The 25968-nt window shown below is 41.5% G+C and overlaps 2 protein-coding genes across 11 annotated transcripts in view; one reads left to right on the forward strand and one right to left on the reverse strand.

Annotated features, from left to right (window-relative positions):
• Positions 1-9144, reverse strand: part of hs6st3b (heparan sulfate 6-O-sulfotransferase 3b) — a 107231-nt gene extending 98087 nt beyond the window's left edge. The window contains exon 1 of the mRNA XM_015966410.3: positions 7561-9144. Within this exon, the coding sequence (XP_015821896.1) occupies positions 7561-8102 (542 nt within the window). The 5' untranslated portion in view covers positions 8103-9144. The remainder of the gene's footprint in view (positions 1-7560) is intronic.
• Positions 9145-10211: 1067 nt separating this feature from the next.
• The window catches only part of uggt2 (UDP-glucose glycoprotein glucosyltransferase 2), a 47717-nt gene continuing 31960 nt past the window's right edge, over positions 10212-25968 (forward strand). For 9 of the 10 annotated variants that reach the window (XR_011516302.1, XM_070544447.1, XM_054746881.2 and 6 more), the window contains exons 1-19: positions 10451-10730; positions 13359-13441; positions 13540-13670; positions 14850-14962; positions 15098-15275; positions 17895-17991; positions 18070-18142; positions 18268-18368; positions 20067-20166; positions 20581-20641; positions 20869-20960; positions 21063-21213; positions 21611-21730; positions 21881-21966; positions 22097-22232; positions 22487-22618; positions 24152-24316; positions 24428-24551; positions 24639-24737. Coding sequence is in view for 9 of the 10 variants with exons in the window: in XM_070544447.1 (XP_070400548.1) it covers positions 10603-10730; positions 13359-13441; positions 13540-13670; positions 14850-14962; positions 15098-15275; positions 17895-17991; positions 18070-18142; positions 18268-18368; positions 20067-20166; positions 20581-20641; positions 20869-20960; positions 21063-21213; positions 21611-21730; positions 21881-21966; positions 22097-22232; positions 22487-22618; positions 24152-24316; positions 24428-24551; positions 24639-24737 (2170 nt within the window). In the remaining variant the exon portion in view is untranslated. Of the gene's footprint in view, positions 10258-10450; positions 10731-13358; positions 13442-13539; positions 13671-14849; positions 14963-15097; positions 15276-17894; positions 17992-18069; positions 18143-18267; positions 18369-20066; positions 20167-20580; positions 20642-20868; positions 20961-21062; positions 21214-21610; positions 21731-21880; positions 21967-22096; positions 22233-22486; positions 22619-24151; positions 24317-24427; positions 24552-24638; positions 24738-25968 lie in introns of those variants that run through there. The other variant, XM_070544448.1, reaches the window with a different exon arrangement.

Below are 25968 nucleotides of genomic sequence, written 5' to 3' on the forward strand. Positions count from 1 at the left end.
TATTTAAAATATAACAGTTCTGTCTAAAGCTGTCAATGTGGCGCCCTCTTCAAGTAAAACATCTGTACTACATTTAAATGTGAAACCGTCATCACAATTTGCTGAGCGATGATATGTAAGGTTAGCTGGGATGTGTGACGTTTGCTACATCACTGGTTTTAAAAGCAGCTGAGTCTCTGCCACACCTCAGTAGTGAGTTGAAATAGCGAGCGTTTAACAGTTTAGCTACAGGCGCGGCTCCGGTTGCTCCGGGCAACTCACAAGACAGCTCTGTCCTCTGGTGAAGGAGGTGGACAATCACCCTCTACCTTGAATGGTAAATGGCCTGTATTTGTATAGAACCTTCTTAGGGTTCTACAACCCCCCAAGGCGCTTGGCAACACAATCAGTCATTCACACATTCAGTTGCTGGGGGTATGAGCTACAGCTGCCCTGGGGCGCACTGACAGAGGCGAGACTGATGAGCACTGGCACCACCGGTCCCTCTGACCACCACCATCAGGCAAGGGGGTGTAAATGTCTTGCTCAAGGACACAGCAGCAGAATTCCCTGGTCTGAGCCGGGATCAAACCTGCAACCTTCTGATTACTGGACAACCCGCTCTACCTCCTGAGCTAGCTGTCCCAAATGACACTAAAATGACTCTATGCTCTAAAGCAAGAGCGCTAGCGTTGCTATCGCCCTCCATCTGTGTCACCGCCCCAGCACTGTCCTCTCAGTCCACCAGGCAACCCCTCCTTTAGGTGCATTTTTTAACAGGAAATGTGGGTGGAGTAAAACTTTGGAGAAAAACACCTGAAAGTTCAACCAAGAAATAAAGACATTCAAAGGAGACAAAAGCAAGAAGTTGTTTTTTAAGAAGGTTTCAGACTAATTCCGTTTTGTTGTATTTTTACCAAATTTATACCAAATGGAAAACAACCTAAATCATCACTAAGTTGAATAGTGTTGCCTCTATTTTGGAATCAGGCTGCTGTTGCATGGTCATTGCAACAATAACCGTTCTGCACAGATTAAAGAAAATAAAAGATGCAATGATGTTGCTTTTATGAACGCTATCTCAAATTTCTTTGAGATATTGTGACATAATTTCATGACATTACACAATTATGTCTTATTTCTATGATTACTGATTAATTTATGAGGTGTTTTACTTTTAACTTGTCTAAACACCAAAATATGCTTTAATTTCATGATTTGAATTTCATAATTAAAATGATATATTTAATAAAATTAGTGATGCTTTGGTCTGAACTTGATGTAAATATGAAATATTTCTGCACATTAGCTCAAAGACATACAACCTCCATCCATTAAAGCTTGCAACTTTGGGATTTTTGGCACAAACGCTTTTATGCACTGTGTTGAGAATTAAGATGTTGTTTTAGTTAGTAGATAAAGAAAACCAATGTTAATTGCTTCTCTGATAACAGGAGTTTTCAAGTGGATCATCCACCAAACAGGCATTGCAAGAACATTAAAAAGTCATCTCACTGCACTGCAACTAACCAGACCTTCTCTTTTCAGTTCACTGCATTCCAGTGACTGATCTTTTACTGATCAAAAGCTGAAATCTTAAGTCACTTCTGTACAAAGATGAGAAACAGAGCTGGGGATTTTTCATGTGTGAGGCCACAGATCAAACCACAAAACCAGCAGGAATCTGTAAAATCCTTCCAAAAGAAATAAAGTCTCGGCTACATTTCAAACCCCACCAAGTCCACTAGCGTCAACGAGAACCAAGAACTGAATCCAGTTGACCAAATGCCACTTTTTAATTACAATAAAAGTGCTGAATCAGATGAGTGGGCATTCATATTTGTAGGACCAGCAAGAAATTGACAACAGCAACAATCTGCAAGCGCGCACTGGCAAGCTCCGTGGCTTTCATTATCTTGAGTGGCTTTTATAAAAATAAAACACTAAGCCAGATCTTGGATGGTTAAGCCAAATGGACGAGAAGTTTTTTATTTTTTCTAAATGCAAATATGGGAGTGCCCTGTTAAAGCTGCAGATCCTCAGTCAATGTGAATCACACAAACAGACGATTCATTTCTATAGAATAAAAAATACATATTTTATTTTGAAAATGTATAAAGTTAACAAAGAAAATGCACAAAAATGACCTGATTTTGAGAATACTGTCCTATTTTTAACAAGTAAAAAAGCTTCTCTAAGAAGAAAATATACTCAAATGAGAATTTTATTCCCCATGATGTCAAAACAAGTGCTTCACATATGCTGCCACACTCTCTGCGGAGGTAACACTTAATTATCAGACCAACTGGATTACTGCTCAGGCCTGCCAGCGCTGACGACTTGGATTAATGACACATGAAAAGCAATCTCCGCGCCCTGGAAGTCCGAGGCCTGCAAGGGCACTCTAAGCTTCACACATTATAAACATCCCATCATTTTGATGAGCACTTTTCCTCCCACATTGGAAGATATGCCCAGAACTGTAAATCTACCCAACTCTGCTCATTGGAGTTGATCTGTGTCCAGAGGGCATCTATTACCCCGCTGCTTCGCCATGTCTCATTAAGGTCCTGGACGTTCACCTCCTCACTGAGCTGGGAAGTGGGAGCCCATGATGTGCAATAACAAAATACATCAATTCACTAGTCAGTGTGTTTAATTAACACTTTTTGTCTTCTCCGTTGCCATGAAGCCAATTACACGCAGCAGGGGGGAAGAAGTGAATCTCCTCTGAAGAAAATGTCTGAATTTTGAAATGCAGCTACCTCCTGAGTCCAAAGTTTTCATAATTTCACAAGTTTCAGAGTCAAACGGCTCTGATGGTCCCACGGGAGACTTTTTGTGGTTTTACTGTAATGGATCAATTTGACTAATGTCTTTTCTTTAATTGGATAACAGCAGTCTGGGGTTTTCCCCCTTTCAGGAACGTTGTATGACTTTTTTTTTAGATATTCGTGTTGCACATACAAAAGCAGAGAAGATCACTGTCGGGCGATGGCTGTTCTGTGCATCCAGGTTCATTTGAGTCAGGTTGATAATGAGTCCCTCCCACATGCTGAGGAAGACGCCAAGCATTACAGGATGTCACACATGGAGAGAGGCGTGCTCGCTTCACTGATCACAGCAAGTTAAGTTGTAACTGCAGCTATCTTTGCTTCAGTTAACATGAATAAAAGATGACATGAAATGTTATGTAGCCACCAGGATTCAGTAACATTACTGGGGTGTCATGTGAGCAGCGACAGTTTATTACAGCTCTGGTCTGACTGTCGAAAAAGAAACAGAAATATGAAGTTTAAACAAGTTACTTCAAAGACAGGTGTTTAAAAATGGAGTTTTGATAAAGCACGTTTAGTTTAGAAAGACAAAACTTGCTCGTCTGCTAATGAGGTGGCATAAAGTCACTGATAAATAAAGAATGATTAAAACCGAGCAGATAATTCCCATACAGCATGGCGATCACTCGTTATTTATGTTAAAAAGCAACAGCAATTACCTGATTTCACTCATGAACTTTAATTTCACCTGACAGAAGACTGACAGCTGTTTCAGTTATGTGTGTGTGAATTCAATTTATAATCCATCATTAGTTTCTGTGAAATGATACAAAAACTCTCATTTAGGTTGTATCAAATTTGAAAACAGACATTGGTCTCCTTGTGCAATAGGCCAAAAGTTCCCAACTTAAGGTTGGTGACCCCCAAGGGGGTCCCACAATTTTGTTTGTGCAGAGGTTTTGAGGTTAGTAAGCATCTATTTGTAAAAATTACATTTATAAAATCCCAATAACACACCCAAACTTATTATGGCAAGGTGGAGAAACAAGGGCCCAGGTGGGATTCGATCCCCAGACTCCCAGGTGAGAGTCACGCGCGCTAACCAGTCAGCCAAAGGGCACATGATCAATCGGGACACTGTGACAGGACGCTCACACTGCCACAGCATAATCAAAACTCTGTATAAGGGTTATTATTCTTTTTGTCTGTATGAAATTTGGATTTATTCGCTTTTAGTCTGTGAATGCAGGTAGGACTTGGAGTTGGGGGTCTAGACTTGTCTTTGACACTGGCAAGGAATCCCGAAGGAAAAAAGTTGGGAACCTCACCGTTAGGCAACAAGAAACCAGCTAATGAAGACTGTGTAAGTGATAAAAATGCTAGAATATACCAAAATTAGCCCAGTAAATATAAATGTAGGATATTTTTGTATTAGGGAAATGATTAATATGGACACTATGGAAGCACATTCCTGCCACTTAGATAAAAAAAATGATCTCATAATTATGAAATAACGAATTCATAATTTTAAAATATTGATAAGTCATAATTGTGAGATAGAAGATTTGGCAGGAATGTGCTTCCATTGCATCCATATTCATCTTAATAATGATATACTAATTCATAATAACAGGATCATATCTCATAATTATGAGATAGCTCATTCATAATTATGAAACACAAGTTTATTTTTGTCAACGTGGCGAGAATGGACTTCCAAATCAAATATTCACACTTGTCTCATCTCACTGGTAGATGAACCATCCAGACTTGTTCAAGTTAGGTGATACAGATTTAAACTTTATTGTAACATTAAATTGCAAAAAGTATCTGATAAGGTTTTAATGTGAAATAAAAGTAAAGTAAAAAAAATGCTCATCAGGAGTCTTCAGAATACCTTACTATTATCATTGTAGGACATGTATTTATTTTTATGGGGATTTGTACTTAAGTTACATTACAAACAACAAAATACTGCCCTAACAAACATTGGAATAAAGCGTTTCTGCTCCATTCCTTTACATGGATGAGGCGGGACTTAAAACTCATGCTGAAGCCAGCCACTAGGGGGCTCTTGTTATGTTTTGTGTTCCATTGTTGCATCTATTTATTAGATACCTCGGTTTTATAAACTAAATGAAAACATGTTTTTGTACAATAAATCTAAATGTGATTTAGGTCACTTAATGACAAATGTTTATTTATTAGTTCAGATACATTTATTTGTAATCTGTAGCTCATTTTTCTGGATGCAGGGATCAAATGTTTTGATGTAAGGACTTGAAACAACATGGAAATTTCAAATATTAATACTAAATGAACATAAAATGATTGTAGATGTATGATCACATACTGACAAGCCACTTCCTTCAAACGTGAAAGGAATTAGGCAATCAGTTAAAAGAAAACACTTCAATTTCTGTTGGCTAGAGAGAGTTTACCGCTAGAAGTTCTTTTATGTTCTGTTAGTTTGTGGTGCTATTTGCAATCATTTTGCAGCAGCAACATAAGAGGAACTGAGGAACAAATGCACGGGCTGCATGTCGTTCCCAAAAGATAAAGCTTCGAAGGCTGCATCCTGATTTTATTGATCTGTTTTTAAAAGTGTCGCTGAGCTGCAGCTGCATGTTTTTCCTTTATGGTAATGTTTGTTGCAGACATAATCTCCTCAGAATCAAAATTAAATCAAATAAATTTGGCTACAACAAGGTAATAACTCAATAGCAGAACATATCGTCTTTTTCAACACTTTTCAATATTTAGTTCTTTGACTATGGGACATCGTGCATTAACATCTGCATGTGTCATCTGGAAACAGCCCAACACTGACACTGATTTATTCAAGGCTCATACTGTAAACTCCTCAGGCTATGGTTTATAACCAGGTTGTTTTTTTCTTTACCGACTGAGCTAAAGTTATCTAATTTAATGCCAGCGAGAAATATTTCCAAAAGATAGGAAATTTGTTTAAAAATGCTGAGCTAAGCTACCAAATGAGCTTGTTTTGATTTTAATAGGATGCCATTTAAAAACATTTCCTAAGTGCAGCCGTTTTATTCCTCAGCCTTCTGGAGACATGATGAAATCAGACCTTTTTTTTGCATTGAAATACATTTTGTAAAGCAGTTCTTTGTTTTGTGCCCCTTGTGTTACACTGAGAGTTAGATAATGGGCCTGTAACAATCAGACTTAATTCCTGCAGCCTTCCTCAGCTCAGATCTGCAGATCCTGGAAGGAAAACCTACACAGTGAGCCAGTGCAGCAGCAGATACCAAGAAGCTCTCCACAAAGCAACTTAAGATGACAAGCACTTAGAGGTTTGTTTCTCCTAAAAGCACCAGCAGAGAGCCGACCTGCCTGCCTGACTTCACCCCTGACTGACAGCACACTCCGGAGGAGCCGCTCGGCAGGACAAGTACGCTGACCCAGCCTGACACGCCTGACCTTTACGAGGCCGTGCAGCACGCCCTGCTCAGCTGAGAAGGCCACGCGGGGCACGCCACCTCGCTGTTCCTTGACCTCTCCTTACCATCACCTCAAGAGCTTGGAAAGTCAACCAGTCCATCCCAGAAGCTTCCACCCACAAATAAGAGAGGGAGATTTGAATTTGACGTGTGCATCGTTTGGTTCAGAACAGCAAGTGGCATGTGCAAGGGTGCTTTTTTTCACTTTGACCTTGTGGATATTTTAATGAAGGCTTTGCTCATACACAAAATTACTATGAAGATTGCATTTGCATAACGCTATTAGTCACCTCACTAATGAGCTTTCTATGGAGTGGCTGGTTAGAGGAGGGGATCTAACGGGATGTGTCTGCCAACAGCCTCATTGGAGGCAGAATAACCTCAGAATAGATGCAGCGGGAGTCCACTGAAGAATAAGCAACGAGAGGACAGATAAGCGCAGAACAGATGCTGCAGCTGTGACATGAAGAGCTGTCGCATCCAGCAAGCACTTTCCCGAGTTACTAAAAAAAAGGAAAAAGAAAACACTTGGCACAGCAGAAATAATGAATCATGTACTTGTACACTTCCCTGTACGATGATTGGACACTGCAGTCCAGAATTTAGACATTTTTCTTTCATTTTGATGACAAATGGACTTTTTAATTTGCTTTTTTAATGAACTGTAATGCAATTTCAAAAACCAGTGAGCCTAAATATGCTTACTGAGCTGAAAACACTCAAACACACTTGCTTATGCAGTCAGTGCTGCTGTGTGCCTTTTTAGGACTCATATTGCATTTTTTTTACATTAGCAAGTGCAAATGTCTTTCCTGTGCAGTTAAAACAGCACGAAATGCCAAATTAAGTGGTGCTCTTATAGCAGATAGCATCAAACTCATGCATCGTGGAATTTAGAGTTGTAAAGCTATAAAATAATAGTGCGATAAAATAATTGGGAAGAAACACCTGAAATAGTTTATTCCCAATTCCCAAATTGTTTTTGTATAAAATGTGTCCTGATTTGACTGGCTCTCTGTCCAGGGTGTTCCCCGCCTGATTGCCCATTGACCGCTGGAGATAGGCACCAGCCCCCCGCGACCCAATGTGGACAAAGCGGGTTCAGACAATGGATGGATGGATGTCTCCTGATTTATTTGGTGAGTTTGTAGGAACAATAAGGTCAACGTGAGTATCTGATTCTGCAGGAATGAGCAAATTAAAAAATGATTTTATATTACATCTACCATAAAGCAACGCTAAAATGTGATTTTTTTTTCTTTTTGTTTGTTTTTTATTGTTTGGTTGCAGAAAGCATCTCCTTGTCTTTAATTTGAAGACGAGACTCTGATGCATTATACCTTTTATTCCTCTGGGCGTCCTTCTTGTCCATAACGACAGGCACGCAGTTCGTGAGCTCGGTCCAGTCTGCGTGCAGACCGCAGCTCCAGCCGGTGGAGAACCGGGAGAAGAGCCAGGACTCCTCCTTCCCCGGCCGGTGACAGGTGCACTTCTTCTGCCCCGGCTTGCAGTCGCACGGCTGCTCCAGTCGGATATTCCTCACCAAGTGGCGCCCGAAAGTGGTCCCCCCTGTCTTCTGGATGTGCAGGAACACGATCACGTCGTCCCCTTTGATGTTGAACTCCACGTGCCTGTCCAGGTCTCTTTCTGAGAAGTTGAACTTGGACGGATGCTTTGGAGGACTGTCCTCGTCCAGGTCCTGATCTATGTAGAAGTCATCATCCTGGTAGGGGTAGGAGAGCAGACTCACCCCTCTGAACCTCTCGTCGGACTTCAAGTGGCACGAATTGCTGCCCGCGGGACAAATGTACTGGTACCCAATCATAACAAAAAGAACAGCTAAGACAGGGACCAAAATGAGCTTACTGGATCTCTCATCCATTATCTCAGGCTAGGATCTTCATTCCATTACTGTAAATAATCGGTACCAGCCAGGCTGCAGCTCGGAGATCAATATCCCTTCATGCCTCAGATGGATAAAAGGTGCCTTTCATCTAAGAGCCACGTGTTGATCACCACATCTAGGTGTGCACCTTTTAAAATAATGTCCAGACCAAGAGATGGGACTGTCCAACTTCTGGAGCCGATGAGGAGTTGCATCCGTGCCGACGACTCCCATAATCCGATGAAAAGGAAGCAATCAGTAAAAAGAAAAGTGATTCCCACACCCGATGTGGTTTAAATCTGATCCCATGCAGGATAAACCCTGGTTTGTTTAACCGAACAGAGGTGTGTTGTGTCTTGGACAGCTGAGCTGGTTCTGTCGTTCCGGCAGCATCCTGAGACGCTCTGACTCCGGCTGTGAAACAGAGCGTCTGAAAGGATGCTGCTGCTGCTGCTTTTGCTACTGCTGCTGCATCCGAGACGGAAAATACGCCTTATGCGCTCGTCTGGATTGGACTGGGAGAGGTCTCCCACCCCATCCACCAGTCCCATAAGGAACTTGTTTTGATGGCGTCCAAAGCCAGAAAGAGAGATAAGAATTAACATGTAAAAAAATCAGTTTTTCCGCAGTCCAGAACTTCCTGCGCATCCAGTGTGTGAACTTTAAATATTGAAACAGGAAGCAGCACCATGCTTCTTGCATTCTGTACGTTTTAAACTCATATTTTTTTCAGTTGAAAAGTACCCAAGCTTGTTTAAGAAGTCATTCCAACTGGTTATTTAATAAACATTTTATTGGTCACAAATCAATGAGAGATAACATGACCCTGCACCGAAAAGTGTGTCTATAGACGTTAATTGCCAGAGTGCTTTTTAACATCAAAGAGTTTCCCTCCCTTACAAATCGAACCCAACACTGAAACTTGAGAATTCATTGTGCATTTGTAAGTATAACTTTACACAATTCTCTGCTGCCTTTCATTAAAAGGTGCAGTTTTAGAAACTTTCCTTGTCGCATTTTAATGCAGGCTGTGGAGAAAGAAATATGCTGTATAAAGAAATGAAAACTTAAAAATTACTAGAAAAACTAAATAAAACAAATTAAAAATTGTAACCAAACCTTGGATTACAGGTGGACAATAAAAAGGAGCTAATAAATGATTTTATATTCTATTCTATTCTATTCTAAACAGCTGGGATGGCAAGAGGACTTGCCATAAGGAAACTAATAAATATACAAGGAGGAGATTAAACTGTGGTGTGATTAGCACATGGAATAGGTGTGTAATTAGCAAAATGACAGGTGTGATGAGTAAAAAATAAAAAATAAAGCAAAACAAATATATAAAAATAAACCACAGTATAACATTTACTGCAAAACCAAATGCAAAACCACCACATCCTGACATTAGAGAAATATCTCAAGTCTCAAGTATTTGAAGCATTTAGTTTTGACCAGATTACTTTGGTTCAGTTCTTAATATAATTCACTCTGGTTAAAAACAAAAATGATCCCCAACTCAAAATTGAAACACTTATTTGTACCTGTTCTTATTAATATTGTAATTAAAGTGTGTATTTAACCCTTACCTCACATTAGAGCATTTTTTGTGCTCTAATGACTTTAACGTTAGAAAATTTAAGCGTTGGGTAAGGGTTAATTTTATGCTATTTGATATGATATGATATGATATGAAATTACTACTAGTTCGTTACCACTCTACAGATCTACGACTTTTATTCAACAGGAAGCGTCAGGCAGCACACGTTTCCGACGCACACCTAATCGTTTTAATCGCAGAAGCGTAGCTAAAGCATGCGTATATGTTAAGGCGAAAAATGTTTACTTATCAGCCACTGTCTGTTTAGCTGTCTACTTTGTTGCCTGAAAAAAATCCGCGGTTTGCGCTAGCTTTTATTTTGTCAATGAATTAAATATCATTCATTGTGACTGTTTGAAACAATTGATAGGACATCAGCAAAAGATTATATGAAGTGCACTGTTGATTTTGTTTTGTTTCGTCCTTATTCATGACACGAATAACGGTCTGCCAGTGTCTGTAGCTACTAGCTAGCTAAAGTTAGCTGCCCAAAACACCTCCGTGAAGCCCCCTTTTGCTTTGTATGGAAGCGGTCAGCATCACCACAACAGAGTGAGAGCTAATTTATCTATAACACAATTTTCAGAAGCTACATGCGATTGATTTGCAGAGTAACCTGTTTGTAGTAAGCTGTGTTTGTAGTCTGTCTTGATGAAATCACGAATTTACGCTTTTATTAAGACAATAATTAACTTTAGTCTTTACGCTTTCCCTGAAGCAACTGTTATTTTATTAGACTTCTACTAGTCTCTCGTGCTGTTAGCGCCCACCACAAGTAGAATTTAACAGTTTTGAACGCTTGCATTTACACTTTTTCATTATTAAAGAAATAACTAAGTTACTACGTGGCACTAGCTGAGTGGCACCTAAAACAGGACGGTGTGTTCATTTGGGGAAATGAAGAGGGTTGTGGTGCTGTCACTGGTGCTGCTCAGCGTACACCCAGGTGCTTCAACACCACCCAAAGGTGTCACTGCCAGCCTCAAAGCCAAATGGAGCATGACCCCTTTCCTCTTGGAGACAAGGTACAGTACACTTCCTCTAAAAAACCCTCATATCAGACATTTAGACAGAACAAGAGCTAAAGTTAGCGTTTAGAGGTTACATTGTTGTCTTATTTATGAGATTTCCCCCCCAGAAGCCTAATTATTAAAATATTGTCACATTTGAATAAATCCAAACCGAAATACATCAGATTTTAAAAACAGGTTTAGCTCCCAGTGGGCTTGAAGTTTATCGTCTCGTCTTCCTCCGCTTATCCGGGTCCGGGTTGCGGGGGCAGCATCCCAGCTAGGGAGCTCCAGACCGTCCTCTCCCCGGCCTTCTCCACCAGCTCCTCCGGCAGGACCCCAAGGCGTTCCCGGACCAGATTGGAGATGTAACCTCCCCAGCGTGTCCTGGGTCGACCCGGGGGCCTCCTGCCGGCAGGGCATGCCCGAAACACCTCCCCAGGGAGGCGTCCAGGAGGCATCCTGACCAGATGCCCAAACCACTTCAACTGACTCCTTTCGATCCGGAGGAGCAGCGGTTCTACTCCGAATCCCTCCCGAATGTCCAAGCTCCTCACCCTATCTCTAAGGCTGAGCCCGGCCACCCCATGAAGGAAACTCATTTCAGCCGCTTGTATCCGCGATCTCGTTCTTTCAGTCATTGCACTTATTGTTTTCAGTTGGCCCAAACCGGAGCTACTAGACAACAGGATTACTCACAGATGAGTTTCCTTCTCTTTTCCCAATGGAAGATAGTGCAAAGCAAAAGTTTAAGAAGACAAAACAAGCACTAACAGACATTCAAGGCCCTTCAGTGCAGATTCAAGTCATCCACCCCGGGGCTCCGCCACTGTGTAGTTGTTTGACTACCTCAGCAACTTCAGCCCCAGAGATTGGACAGTCCATCCCCAGGTCTGCTGGCTCTGTGTTCCTCCTCGGAATGCGCGTAGGTGGGATTGAGGAGCTCCTCAAAGTAATCCTTCCACCGCCCGACTATAGCCTCAGTTGACGTCAGCAGCTCCCCATCCCCACTGTAAACAGTGTGAGCGAGTTGCTGCCTCCCTCTCCTGAAGCGCCGGATTTGCCAGAACCTCAGGTCAGATGATACGACTACAAAGTCTATCATCGACCTGCGACCTAGGCTGCCCTGGTACCAAGTGTACCGATGTGCATCCTTATGTTCGAACATGGTGTTCGTTATGGCCAAACTGCGGCTTGCACAGAAGTCCAATAACGAAACACCACTTGAATTCAGATCAGGCGGACCGTTCCTCCCAGTCACACCCCTCCAGGTTATGCTGTCATTCCCCACGTGAGCATTGAAGTCCCCCAGCAGGACAATGGAGTCCCCTGATGGAGCACTATCTAGCACTCGTCCCAGGGACTCCAAAAAGGGTGGGTACTCTGAACTGACATTTTGCCCATAAGCACAAACAACAGTCAGGACCCGTTCTCCGACCCGAAGGCGCAGGGAAGCTACCCTCTCGTCCCCCGGGGTAAACCCCAACACACAGGCAGAGAGTCTTGGGGCTAACAAAAAGCCAACCCCAGCCCTCTGCCTCTCACCCGGAGCAACTCCAGCAAAGGAGTGTCCAACCCCTCTCAAGGACCTGGGTTCCATAGCCAATGCTATGTGCCGAGGTGAGTCCGACTATATCTAGCCGATACCGCTCAACCTCTGCCACAAGCTCCTGCTCCTTCCCCGCCAGCGAGGTGACGTTCCATGTCCCAAAAACCAGTTTCCTTGTCTAGGAATCGGACCGCCAAGGCTCCCGCCTTGGTCTGCCACCCGATCCACACTGCACTGGACCCTTCATGTTCCTCCTGCGGGTGGTGGGTCCACAGTTGGATGAGCCCATGTATCCGGTTCGGGCTGGGCCCGGCCACCAGGCGCTCGCTCACGGGCCCCAACCCCAGGCCTGGCTCCAGGGTGGGATCCTGGTAATCCTCCAGGCTGGGTACTAAGACTCTTTGTTTTTACTTCCATGAAAGATCTTCTGAACCGTTCTTTGTCTCACCCTTCACCTAAGACCAATTTGTCATGGGAGACCCTACCAGGGGCACAAAGTGCCCCAGACAACATAGCTCCTAGGATCATTAGGGCACTCAAACTCCTCCACCATGATAAGGTGACGGTTCAAGGCTTGAAGTTTATTTGAACCTTTATTTTGCAGATACACAAAATAATTTGCAATGATTAAAAACGGAACCAAACTAAATTGCTCCTTCAACAGACTCTATCTATATGAATAATTAATAATAATTATTTAAGGCATGGGTGAGTTGTATACACCAGAAATAAGCTGAGCTATAACACACAGAACTATTTAAATACAGAAAATTCTGATTTGAACAGTTTCAAATATGTAATAATTAAAGTTAAAAGTTCAAGTCTCAGATGCTTCTTAAGCTTCTTAATCATACCATTTAGTCATTTTAGGGTCAAACGTTCAGTAGAGCTCATTCACAAAACTGGAATGTAACTAAGTTTTAATCTGACTGATCTAATCACAACTAAGACAATTGAAACGAATCAAATTGAGTCCGATTGTTTAAATAGAATTTCACCCATTTACTTTTTTGAATAGTGCTCTACTGCAAGTCGGAGATATGCACATCAATTCAATTGAATTGGATCGAATGATTCTTTGTTGTCATTTGCAGTGAGTTTATTGGAGAAGATGGGAATGAGAAATTCTGGCAGTTTGTCGACACGGTGAAAGAACTCACTGTTTACAAGCATGGAGGTCAGTATTCTTAGTGTTTTGCTCAGAGGGTATACACATTCTTTTGTTTTGCATTTATCACATTTTAGGTAGCTTAATGACGGATGTTGCTCTTCTAGAATCAGTGCGCTCTTATTACAACCTGATCATTAAGAAGGCGGGACAGTTCCTCACCGATCTTCAGGTTAATCTCCTCAAATTTGCTTTGTCCATGCGGGTCTACTCACCAGCTGTTCATGCATCCCAGCAGGTAAATAAACCTGTAGTACGCAAAGGATTGTTATTACAATGTTAAAATTTAACCCTGAGCTGTTAGCATGCATAAAAGGCTTGTAACTGACTTTAATGTGTAAATAACTTTTATTTTTTACTTATTTATTTATTTATTTATTTATTTATTTATTTCACTTATGTTTTTCAGGAGGATAAACTGCTTGAGATGTAACATCTCGTTTTCGAGCAGGTCCTCCTACAACACAACCAATAACAAATAAGGTGGCAGAGTTAGAAAGTTATAATAGACTTTAAAAAAAATAAATAAAATAAAATAAAATAAAAATAAATTGTATAATTGGGTCTTTACAAATGCAATGTTTCAGTTTCTGTGCATTTTTTGACTTGTTTGTGTAAACTTGATCAAATCTAGAATCTAGGTCTTAAAACGTTTTAGTGCTGCCCCCTGTGGGTTGAACTGTGGCTGCTGAATTTAAAATTTGTGATTGGGACAATTTCACGTCATCGGTACAGTCTCCTCCCACTCCCCCTCCCTCCCAGGAAGGAAATTCCCCACATTTGACCATGCTACTCCGTGCCTCCTGGTAACGCCCACTTTCATGGCATTTTTCAAATCATGACTTGAGGCAGAGTTACGTTTTCTGATGGTGTGCAGTCCCTCTAAAGCAGTTCAGCACCCTGGTCTAGGTGGATAAAACTTTTTGTGTATATTTGTAAGGCAGCTTGTATACATTTTTGCCTTTTTGATTCATTTATGCAAATGTCTCTTTACACGTTAGTCTAACGCATGCTTTCAGGTAATGCTGGGGGGTATTCACAAGACAAATGTATATTAAAGCCACTCTGACATGTTTTCAAAAATGTAAATTATTCAGATGCCTATATTCTGATGACCATGTAGATAACAGGCTGGTTTGAAGCTACATGGCTCATAAATATGGAAAAAAGATAACTGCAACTCTTTACGAAAATAATAACACGAAAGTCTCAAACTGACAGAGAAAAACGGTCACTTCAGCAATCTGAATACATATATTGTAAGATATTAGTTGAGAATAGTTGTTTTTTTTACATTTTTGAGATAAGTTTTGTTTTTATAGTAATAAAGACTGAATAAAACACCAGATTTCGTCTATAAAAAGGCTAAAGTTACAGTTGTTCTAATGAGCCGTGTTCTTCATTCTGCTGTTAACAGATAGCCAGTGACGAGCCTCCGCCCGAGGCTTGTCCTGCCTTTATCTCTGTCCATGGTCAACATAGCTGCAGCACCAAGGACATCAAGAAGCTTCTCAAAGGTGCTGCAGGCAGGTAACAAAGAACCGACCTGCTTTCCCCCTCTTTGCTCAATAATCTCAATCCAAGAAATAAAATAAAAAAATTGTATCCTTTGATGTTTTCATTGGCTCTGAATCTTTTTCCTGCAAATTCCTAAAATGTTTGCAGGCCTAAACCTTACTTGTACAAGAATGATCACACGTACCCAGGAGCCAATAGAACAGATGTGCCGGTTGTGATTCTCTACGCTGAAGTTGGAACCAAGAAGTTTAACTCTTTTCATAAGGTGCTTTCAGAGAAGGCAGAAGAAGGTGCTCTTCTATATGTACTGCGGCATTTTGTAGCAGTGAGTATTGTGTTTTTCTCACAATCTTTACCCAAAATTCATGTTTACCGATGTTACTTCAATTTACAAAGTAACCCCTTCTTTCCACCGGAGCCGTCAGCAACACTTCATAGCTGCTGATAGGAACCGCTGTGGTCAACAGAACCTTTTCCACCAGAGCCGTCAGCAGCGCGAGTCAGCCGCGTCTCAGGAGCAGCATGTCGCGGCCCTTACGCGCCGGTTCTATTTTCTACGCGCAACACCTCTGAAACGGGTCAAGTTCGACATTTTTGGGGAAGGAAAGACAGAAAATCGGACGCGGAAACGGAGAGAAGCTCCCAAGATTTTCAGAATAAAGAAACGTACTGCCTTCCGGTTGCTTTACTTTTAAAAAAGGTTACTAACTGTGCGGCCCCGTGAGAAGTTATCACCTAGCTAGCGGTCTCCTTTGTTTTTCAGGTCCGTATTGGTGATTATAAAATGGACAGAACATAAAACACAAACCTTTTGGAGCCATGTTGTAGTTTTCTCCTGCTTGTTGTTGTGTTTACTGACGGTCACTCATGTGACTTCGTGCTCTGTCGGTGACAGCTGCTCCCCTGCTGCTTCGCTTCTCGTGGGAAGGGCCAAGCAGCAGCTTACGCGAGCAAGACGTGCTGCTGCAGTAACGTGCTGCTGACGGCTCCGGTGGAAAGAAGGGGTAAGGGTTCCAATTGAACCATCTTATCAGTGCCTTGAGTTCAGTTCATTATTCTAATTAGTTAAACGTTTCTTATGTAACCCAGCAGATTGCATCGAGTCACTGACTTGTTTCAGGGACTTTACAGCAACCCCCATACTTAGCAAGCATGTAGCGACAGTAGAGAGGAAAACTCTTCTTTAACAGGAAGAAACCTCCAACAGAACCTGGATCAGTGTTAGCAGTGTTGAGATTTATGATTATCTATCTTCTTAGTTTTTTTTTAATATAAAAGAAATCAGAGTTACTGGTTGTGGGGTAATTCATTATTAATCATCTGTTAAAGGACAGATTAATCTATCGTTGGGGATGAAGGAAGATATCAAAACACTGAAAAATGGCAATATTCTGTGTTATGATTCTGAATCAGTATTTAAAATCAGTCCATCCATTTTTATTGGGAATTTCCACACAAACATTTACTGTTTTTCTTTTGCGTGGTGCAATTCAAACTCGGACTGCTAGATGGCAGCAGTTGTTACCACCTTCAGTCTGACGGAACAATGAGATTTCACAATAAAACTAGATGTTTCTTGGAAGAGTATGACCTGAGTTTTCCAACTAAATTCAGTCCTAAAAATTGCAAATATTGTCTGGCTTGAAGTATTTTATACATCATATATCGTGTTATATCGTATAGTCTACTCTGTATTGTGATAATTATAACACCAGATTCTAGCCAGCACACACCTGCCCACTAAAACATGCTTGTTTAGTTTTTCTTTATTGCCCAAAACTACATGAGACAGGTTTACCATCATTTTTAAGTAGTCCATAAAACAACTTTCTACAACTCAGTAGATAGATTATGAATTTATATGTAAAGCTGCAATAGCAAATTTGAAAAACAAATTTGCTTAAAATTTTTTATTCATGCCCCTTAACAACATTCTAACATAACTATAAATATATTGTGGAGATAAAAAAAAAATGTGTAAAGTGGTTCTCTCGCATTTGTCTGAAAACCTCTACCAATAACACGTTTCGGACTAAAAGCAACTTTTGGACAATCTTGTTGTCGGTCTTGCCAAACTGCCACACTTTCCTGGGTCCTCCATTTCTTACACACTTGCATATTTAGCTACAGAACACCACTGGTATGAGAGGTTTGCTGCTTAATCACACCAGAGAAGCAGAGACAGCCGGTTTCTACCACTTCTACTTTAGAACACACTACAAGACTCCCAAACAAAACAAAAAAAACATAATTTGAAGTCACGAACAACAGAAGACGTACAGACCTAGAAAATGACGACTGGTGTTTAGCATTATCTCGTTTCCTCTGGCATCGCAGGTTTCCAGTTCAGGTAGAAGCGTCTCAGGGAAGATACCCCAGGGGAAGGGTGATTGTTCCATGACTGCATTAGTGCTCAAAACCTAGCTTGTTCTGTAGATTCACTATTACAGCTTTAACAGCAGAACTGAATTAATTGTTTACCTTTAGTAAGTTTTATTGTAAGTTCAATAATAAAAGAAGAATTCTTGGAAATGGATTTGTGTCAAAGAAAGTGTTTTTTTTTTAGGGATGGACGATATATCATCTCAGAACCGTAAATGTGTACATAATAACGTAAATCTAGCTTTAATAATTTTCATTCTATACAAAATCTGCTGATTTTAGAAGCATTAATGTAAGTATATATCGGCATCTGCAAATATTGGTTATCGGCCATGACAGTGATCTTAATATCGGATATCGTATCGGCCCAAAAAATTCTTATCGGTGCATCACTATTTTAATTACACCACTCTGAAGAAAAGCAGTGTGAAAACCTTAGTGTGCATGTGGAAGACTTTGTGTTAATGGTTTTTATCACAGTGACTGAAGCAGAAGTGAACATAAAGACAAAACTGCTCGTTTGATTGCATTAAAGCCATCCTTCTGCTTGTAATTGCTGCAGAAGCCAAAGCCTCAGAACATGCTTTTATCCGGGTATGGTGTGGAGTTGGCTATCAAAAGCACAGAATACAAAGCCGTGGATGACACCAAAGTAAAAGGTCAGTTGGGAATTTATCGAGCAGTGTGTGCTGTTCCTGCTGTGTAAGAGCCAATTAAACACATGTCTCGCTTTGTAGACTCAAAGACCGTTATCAGCGCTGAGGACGATGATAATGATGAAGTCCAGGGTTTCTTTTTCGGATCATTAAAGTAAGTCACAGGTTAGCCACAGTAAAAGTGTTTTAATCTCTTGTATCCTCGTTTATTCCTGCTAGATATTTCACATAACTTTGTTTATAGTTAAAACATTGCTTTGTTGTTTTACTTCTTTCAAGGAAATCTCATCCTGAGCTCCAGGAGCAGCTGGGTGAGCTTCGCAAACATCTCCTGGAGAGCACCAATGCCATGGCTCCTCTCAAAGTGTGGGAAATGCAAGGTATTACGTCTTTTTATTTGCTTTAAAGGGAGCAAAGAATCTAATCCAACATTTTCTTGTTGTTTGTGAATAAAGACTGCTTTGTGTTGTCAAAAGTAGCATGCCAAGAAGTCAAAACCGTGTGTGACCTGCTTTTTATGTAAATTAGAAAGTTTAAAAATGCCAGAGAAAAACTTCTTTTCTGAAAAACCTCATAAAAACGTGACAACATGGAGCCTTTCCTCCTCCGATCTGCAGTCTCCAGTGTGTGAGGCTTTCTGGTTTAAACCAACCAATCAGTAAGCAGCTCATTTCACAGCAAGGCTGATTTAGGGGGTTTAGAATGGCCTGTGTCAGGGCTCCTGGGACAGACGAAAGCCACAATAACATTTCTTATACTTCTTAGAAGATTCAAAGCAGAGTTTTAGATTGCTGATAAACTGCATTTTTTGTCCCCTTTAAAGTGCCTCAAACAGCAAGCAGACCATGATGCGGGTTTGTGTGAGATGTAAAAAAAAATATCGATACTATGAAATATTGGAATGTTTGCGTTAATCAATATTTAAAAGCATTGCATCACTTTTTTTACATCGAGAGTTTACAGGCAAACATTTACAGTTTTTCTTTTGTGTGGTGCGATTCAATTTCCAACTGCTACTAGATTGCAGCAGATTTTACCACCTTTAGTCTGACGGAACGAGATCTCGCGATAACACTGGACGTGTGGAAGTGCCTGGCCTGAGTTGTACAATTTAATTCAGTCTTAATTATTACAAATGTCATCTAGCTTTTAGTATCGCTATCTATTGTATCATCTCACATGTTATTAATATCGTAACGCCAGACTCTAGCTAATACACACCCCTAGTTGCTTCTAATTAAACTAAACTATAGCAGAAAATACCAAAAAAGGCAAGACTATGTTTATTTTTCTCCTGAGTTTAGTTTTGTAAAATTATTTCACACATATTTTACTTAAATTGTACATTTCATGAACATGTTCCTTTTATTTTTTCATAGAAAATACAAATTTGTGTCCATTTTAGGGCTGTACGATATTAGGAAAACCTGTGATATGTGAAAATATTTACTGGTCATTGCGATGACAATATTACTTGCGATAAATAAAATCTTTTCTCAAAAAATAACAAAAAATCATAAAAATGAGAAAAGTGAAAGATTTGAGGAAAGGGAAAAATAAAACGAACAAGAACAGGCTCTCAGTGGAACTCGGGAAAAGCAGAATCAGCAGAAAGAGCAGAACAAAGCTAATGCAGGTGTTTGCTAACCATCAAAGTTAAGGGCCGTCTGCCTCGGTGGCGGGCATCTAACCCACCCAGTTGGCCAAACGGGTGAAGAGCTCTATTTGATTTGTTAAAAAACATCATGCTTCTGTTAGACTGACAGAATGCGTTATGTGTAGCAAACATTTGAGCTGACCATCCATTGCGATATTTATCTGTTCTTTGCGATATGCATATTGCGCATGCTGATATCGCGATAACGATATATTAGCGATATATTGTGCAGCCCTAGTCTATTTTTTAAATTGTTTAGTTGGATTATATTTAGTTTTTTCTGATAAAATTGAAAGATCGTCTTTCTAAAGATCTGGTTTTTCTTGTTTGTCAGAAAAAAGCTTTGCAGAAAACAGAATTCTCTGGAAATCAGAGGTGCATCTGTGAAAGTTTAAATACATTTGCTCTGTGATCTTCACAGATCTAAGTTTTCAAGCTGCGGCCAGAATCATGTCAGTGCCAAAGTTTGACGCTTTAAAGGTCCTGCGAGATCTCAGTCAGAACTTTCCAAGCAAAGCCAGGTAAGAAAAGTCATTTTATTTCTTTAGTCTGGGTGACTGGCTATTACATTTGGTGCAGATCCAAAACCCATATCGAATTCACACCCGGTGGCTGCTTGTTACAATTCACATGAAATATTACGTATATAAACCTTTTTATTTGACCATTATTACTTTCTGTGTCCTCCCCGGTATACCCAATATCAGTGCAAGGTGTGCATCTAAATCTGCATTAATCTGTTAAACAGAGATCCAATCAGCCTTTTTCATGTTTGCATATTCTGACTCAGCTTTTAATAAGAGCTGAAAGTGCTGAGTAAGAGACGGGTGTTTTGAAGGCCCACAGGTTTCTGAAGATTAAAACTGGCATTTTACAGCTGGCTGGGGATGTGCTTAAAGCTGATGGTGACTGTACATGTTTTACTGTTCCCACAGATCACTGACAAGAGTGGCTGTAAAGAAGGAAATGAGAAAAGAAATTGAGAAGAACCAAAAGGTGTGATATCATACGCCGTCTTCCTGCATGATGGTGCAGCTGGTGTCTTTGGTAACTTCTGTGGAAGTTTGATTTTTAGACGGACGGCTTCTTGTTGAACTTTCTAAGCTAGATTCTGATTTTGTTTCCTCTGTTGTGTTTAGTTATCTCTCCTAAAAGGTCAAGGATCACTTTGTGGAAGCCCTCATTTGTGACATTTGATCGACACTTTGAACTTGTTTTTCCAGTATCTGAGTGAAACGATTGGTGTTCATCCCGGGGACGGAGAGCTCTTTATCAACGGGCTGCATATCGATCTAGACACACACAACACTTTCAGGTAGGAGCCAATATGGCGGACGCCGCTCAGCCGTACTGGTGCAGGAAGATTAGAAATGGCCCAATGCAGGTTCATTTATAATCACCACTTTTGTTGTTGCAGCGTTTTGGACATCATCAGAACAGAGGCAAGGATCCTGGAGGGGCTTCATAACTTGGGCATTAAGGGAGAGCATCAGGGCAAGCTGCTGAGGTTACCCATGAGCACCGTGGGTGACAGCTTTGCCTTAGACATCAGACAACCAGCTATAATGGTGAGCTCATAACGCTTAGCTCATCACATCCCCTGTCACATCAGCTCTGCAGATGTTCTTTAAATCAAGAGGCCACTGAGACCAGCTCAAAACTGCCTGAAACCTTTTTTTAACTAAGAAAAAAAAATGTAGTTTGTGTTTAGTTAGTTTAATTTCTCTGATAGAAGCAGTTCCTCTGCTCCACGTGAAGAATGTTTCTCAATTGTCCGCAGAAGAAACAGTTTAGGAGGCAAACAGATGCTGAATCCTCAGTTTTAAAGACCAATATGTCGTTGCTATGAAAGATCAGTAACACCCAACGATGCATTTGATATGAAACATCTCTGAAGAAATAGTGAGTTTTTTTTAGGAGTTACAGTCAGAATTCAGCTGAATGATTGATCTGTCCTGAGTCCAGTGGATGAACGACATTGAGAACGACCCGATGTACCGGAACTGGCCGGCGAGCGTGCAGGAACTCCTCAGAGCCACCTTTCCTGGTGTCATACGGCAGATCAGACGTAATTTCTTTAACCTGGTGAGAACAGATTGTCTTCGGTGTTCGTCTAACTGTTGGTGTTTTCTTTTAAAAATTCCAGCTCATTTTAAAATGCAGTTCATAAAAACTAAATATTCTTCCTTTATTTCAGTGAGACAACAGTTTTTATGTCGATATCTCTACCATCAGGTGCTGTTTCTAGATCCACTGCAGGAAGAAAGCGTCGAGCTGGTGAAGCTAGCAGAGCTTTTCTACAAGCATAAAATCCCCCTGCGGTTGGTGCTGTCATGTCTCACACTTCCACAGATGTTTATGTGGTCCACTCTCAGCATTTATAATCTTTACAAGCTAGTGATTTTCATTTTACCTGCAAATTGAATACTTGTTTTGCCCCTGCTCCTATAGAATTGGATTTGTGTTTGTTGTCAACACCAAAGAGGAGATTGATGGCTTCTCAGATGCAGGAGTTGGATTTTACAGACTGCTGAATTACATTGCAGACGAGTATGATTTATCCCAGGCTGTGATGTCTATAGTCTCAGTAAGTATATCACACATATAAATCTGTTGTTTTAGCAAGTGTTTCTTCCCGGCTCATCTGTGTGCCTTCATTGCTTTATTGTGCCTGGCGTTATCCTGCAGCTCCAAAGCTTCTTTTTCCTTTCTGTCTCGATGAGTAAATGTGATTTACGTTAGCTGTTGGCTTTGTCAGAGTAGAGATGGGAATGATCGACACTGGCAGAGATGTGAGGACAGCGGTGGTCGAGTCTGAACCGCTGCATCGTTCTCTTGCAGCTGTATAATCAAGTAGAAGAGGGCCAGATGCTTTCTGCTGAGATGATCTCTGCTTATCTGAAGAGGAAATATCCAAAAGTCAATCCTGAAAAGGTCCTGGGAGTCAACTCTGAGTATGATTATGGGAGAAAGGTGAGATAAAACCTCTAATGGTTTATATAATTTATAATCATTAGGGGTACCTGTGGATTATTTGTGATGGAACGTTCGGTTCAACACAGATGCATATCGAGGTCCGCTGACATGTGACTGTTGCACACGTTAGCCTTTACACAAGCAGTTGTGTCCAAATTCAGAGGCTGTATCCTTTAAAGACTCGTCCTGTCTGGTCAACCTAGGCCGGTGTCGCTTCCAGACACCGGGTCCTTCGTTGACCGAGAAGACCAGAAGTAAACAGCTGTAAAGCTGGACAGTGCTACCGGCTGTCCTGTCGCAGAGTAACCGGGACGACGCTAAACAGAAGTTAACGGCATCTGCCAGGCGAGCTTCCTCTGTAGTGAGAGGACATTTTCTACAGCTGCAGACATAACTACCAGCAAAACTGTCCTTTCAGCAGGTATTATGGACAAATGAATATTTCTAGAAAAAACGTAAGTTGGATGAACCTGAACAAGGCTGCAAGCTGGAACTCTTGACGTTGCCCTTAAGGAAATACAGAAAATGTTATATATTATTTAACTTCGTTTTATTTCATACTTTTTTATGTTGTTTTATTTGGTTGGAGAATTTACTGCTAGTAAAGTTTTATATAAAATGCCATCAAACTGTTTACACGGGTGTGGAACACGGAAACAACATTTTTTAATTATGTCTGATTATTATCAGTCACTCGTTTCTTTCAGGCTGAACATGAAAATAGTCTCCTACGCCCAGCTCCTGCATTAGCTTCTGATAGAAAACACAGTGAAACTCTAGGATTTGAAAAGCCTTACAGATCTATGTCACACTGTCACTGTCATTCATGGACTCGCCTATCTTGGCTCACGTTGCGACTGGTAGAAGCTAACCATTAGCATTAGCAACTCCACCACATAGCAAAAGCTCCTCCAGGCTTGTGTTATTTGTGGAGATGAAACATTAGCGTTGGAGTCATTGATAGAGTCATGTTGCTGTTAGCCAGTCAGAGGCCAGATTTTCAAATATCAGGAAATAATGGGCCATTCCCATCTGTACCGGGTTGGCCCGGCCCGGGTAGCGTAGGTTGTTTACATATCTGGGTGGCCTGGTATTTTTCCGGGCCAACCAAGGCTCATTCTCAGCCCTCTTCTCGAGGGGGTCTGCTTCAGGCCGACCAGGGCCAACACACCCACTGCTGACAGCAAATTCACACCTTCCATTAGAGCAAGCCTCTGATTGGTGGGTAGAATCAGCCCACATGGGCTTAAGGCAAGGATGTGTGGAACCAACCGGGCCAGGCTGGGGCTACCCGGCCCGGGCCGACCCGGTACAGATGGGAATGGCCCATATGACTCTGAATCCTGCCGTGTTAAGCTCTCCTCTGATGTGGCATTCTGCTACTTCCTGAAACAGGTGCATCAGAGTTTTGTTTCCCCCGAGTACGACTGCAAATATATTGATTAAACGAGTGAACCACACCTTTAATAACCATCTGTTACGCGTAAACCTGGACATTTGGGCAGCCATTTTTATTTCTTTTGCACTCAGGACGGAGCCCTTTTCTACAGAAAGAGTGGCCTGGGCGCTCTTCCTCTGGGCTTATTTAACGGAGTTCCTCTGAACCCAGATGAGATGGACCCAGAGGATTTGGAAACCATAATCCTGCAGCGCATAATGGACACCACCCCCGCCTTTCAGAGAGCTGCCTTCATGGTAAAATCCCCTCTTTATTTATCCTATAGAACATTTTCTCGTGTGCATTAGCTCTTTTACTTGCTGGTCCATGCTTATACCTAACATAAGTAACTCTTGTCCCAACATAAGGGCCAGCTGACCGACAGCTCAGACGTGGTGGACTATCTGATGGAACAGGCCAACGTGGTCCCTAGGATGAACCCACTTATTTTAGGCACTGACCGAAAATACCTCGACTTCACTCGCACCCCAGGTGACCTGTCCTTCCCGTCTTACCCTGTTCAGCTTTGATTCACTGTTTGGATTCTTGTCATGTCCGACTTGCCTGCTCTGCTTGCAGCTCTGGATGATTGGGAGGATACAAATATGTTTTCATTCCTCGACTCCAGGGACAAAACAGCTGTGGTTGCTAAGAGAATGAAGTACTTCACGAACAGTGGTAGGTATCGGCATTTTTTCATCAGCTGAATGAAACTAGTTGACACTAACAAGATTATTATTGCAGCTGTGAAAAGTAGTTTGTTCAGTACTAGCCTTATGTTCAGTAAGTGCTGCATGTTTATTTATAACAGAGCTTGGCGGGTGTATTGATGTAGCACTTGCAGCAGCGATAATGACAATTCTGTCCCGGTAGGAAAGCCTGAGCCACCCGGGCTCAGGTATCTAGTTAGATGTCTCTTTTGGGGCTGTGCGAGTGGAGGGAAATCCTGGGGGAGGCCCAGGGCCTGCTGAAGAGATTATGTTTCCCATCAGGCTTTGGAACATCAGGCAGAGCAAGAGAAAGCGACTTAAGGAGAGATAGGATGAAGGGATGGTTCATATATCAGTTGAATATGTGTAAAATGAGCAATAGCTAAACAAAATGACTCATGCGCTGCTTTTCTGATGGACGAGGCAGTTGACCTTGGTCCGGGCAGCCAGGCTCTTCCTGCAGCAGAGCCACTGTCAGGCTTTTTAAACGGCATTCGGTCAACTGCTTACTGATGCTCCGAGTTGTGTTGTGCTGCTGCAGAGAGGATGAGGAGGATAATTGCAGTTCTCCCTCTGTGTGTCTAAGAAAAATACCTCTGACAGGTGACAGCGTTTCTCACCTCTGACACAAACCGTTTCCATTTTCTCATCTGAATATAAACAATAACTTGGTAAGCAGCCTGTATTTGTATAGCGCCTTCTAAGGGTTCTACAACCCCCCAGGGCGCTTCACAACACAGACATTCACTCACTCATTCACACACACACTGGTGGGGATGAGCTACGATGTAGCCACAGCTGCCCTGGGGCGCACTGACAGAGTCGAGGCCTGCAAAACACTGGCACCACAACTATCACCAGCAGCAGGCAAGTCGGGTTAAGTGTATTGCCCAAGGACACAACAGCAGCATTCTCTGGTCGGAGCCGGGATCAAACCTGCAACCTTCTGATTACTGGACAACCCACTCTATGCCCTGAGCCACTGCTGTCCCAATAAGCCTTGAAACTCCTAATTCTGTGGAGGTCTTCCTCTTCCTACCTTCTAAGGTGGTGCAGGGATGTGTCAGCATCACTGCTTCCAGCATAATGTAGTGTTCAACTGTCCCCACATCACCTGCTAGTGGTTGTAAAAATATGGCTGATTTGTGTAGAATCCTTAGAAAATTGCTTATTTCCTTTTAAACAGCGTTCTCCTAAAA

This window comes from Nothobranchius furzeri, chromosome 14 (genome assembly GCF_043380555.1).
Source record: "Nothobranchius furzeri strain GRZ-AD chromosome 14, NfurGRZ-RIMD1, whole genome shotgun sequence".
NCBI lineage: Eukaryota > Metazoa > Chordata > Actinopteri > Cyprinodontiformes > Nothobranchiidae > Nothobranchius > Nothobranchius furzeri.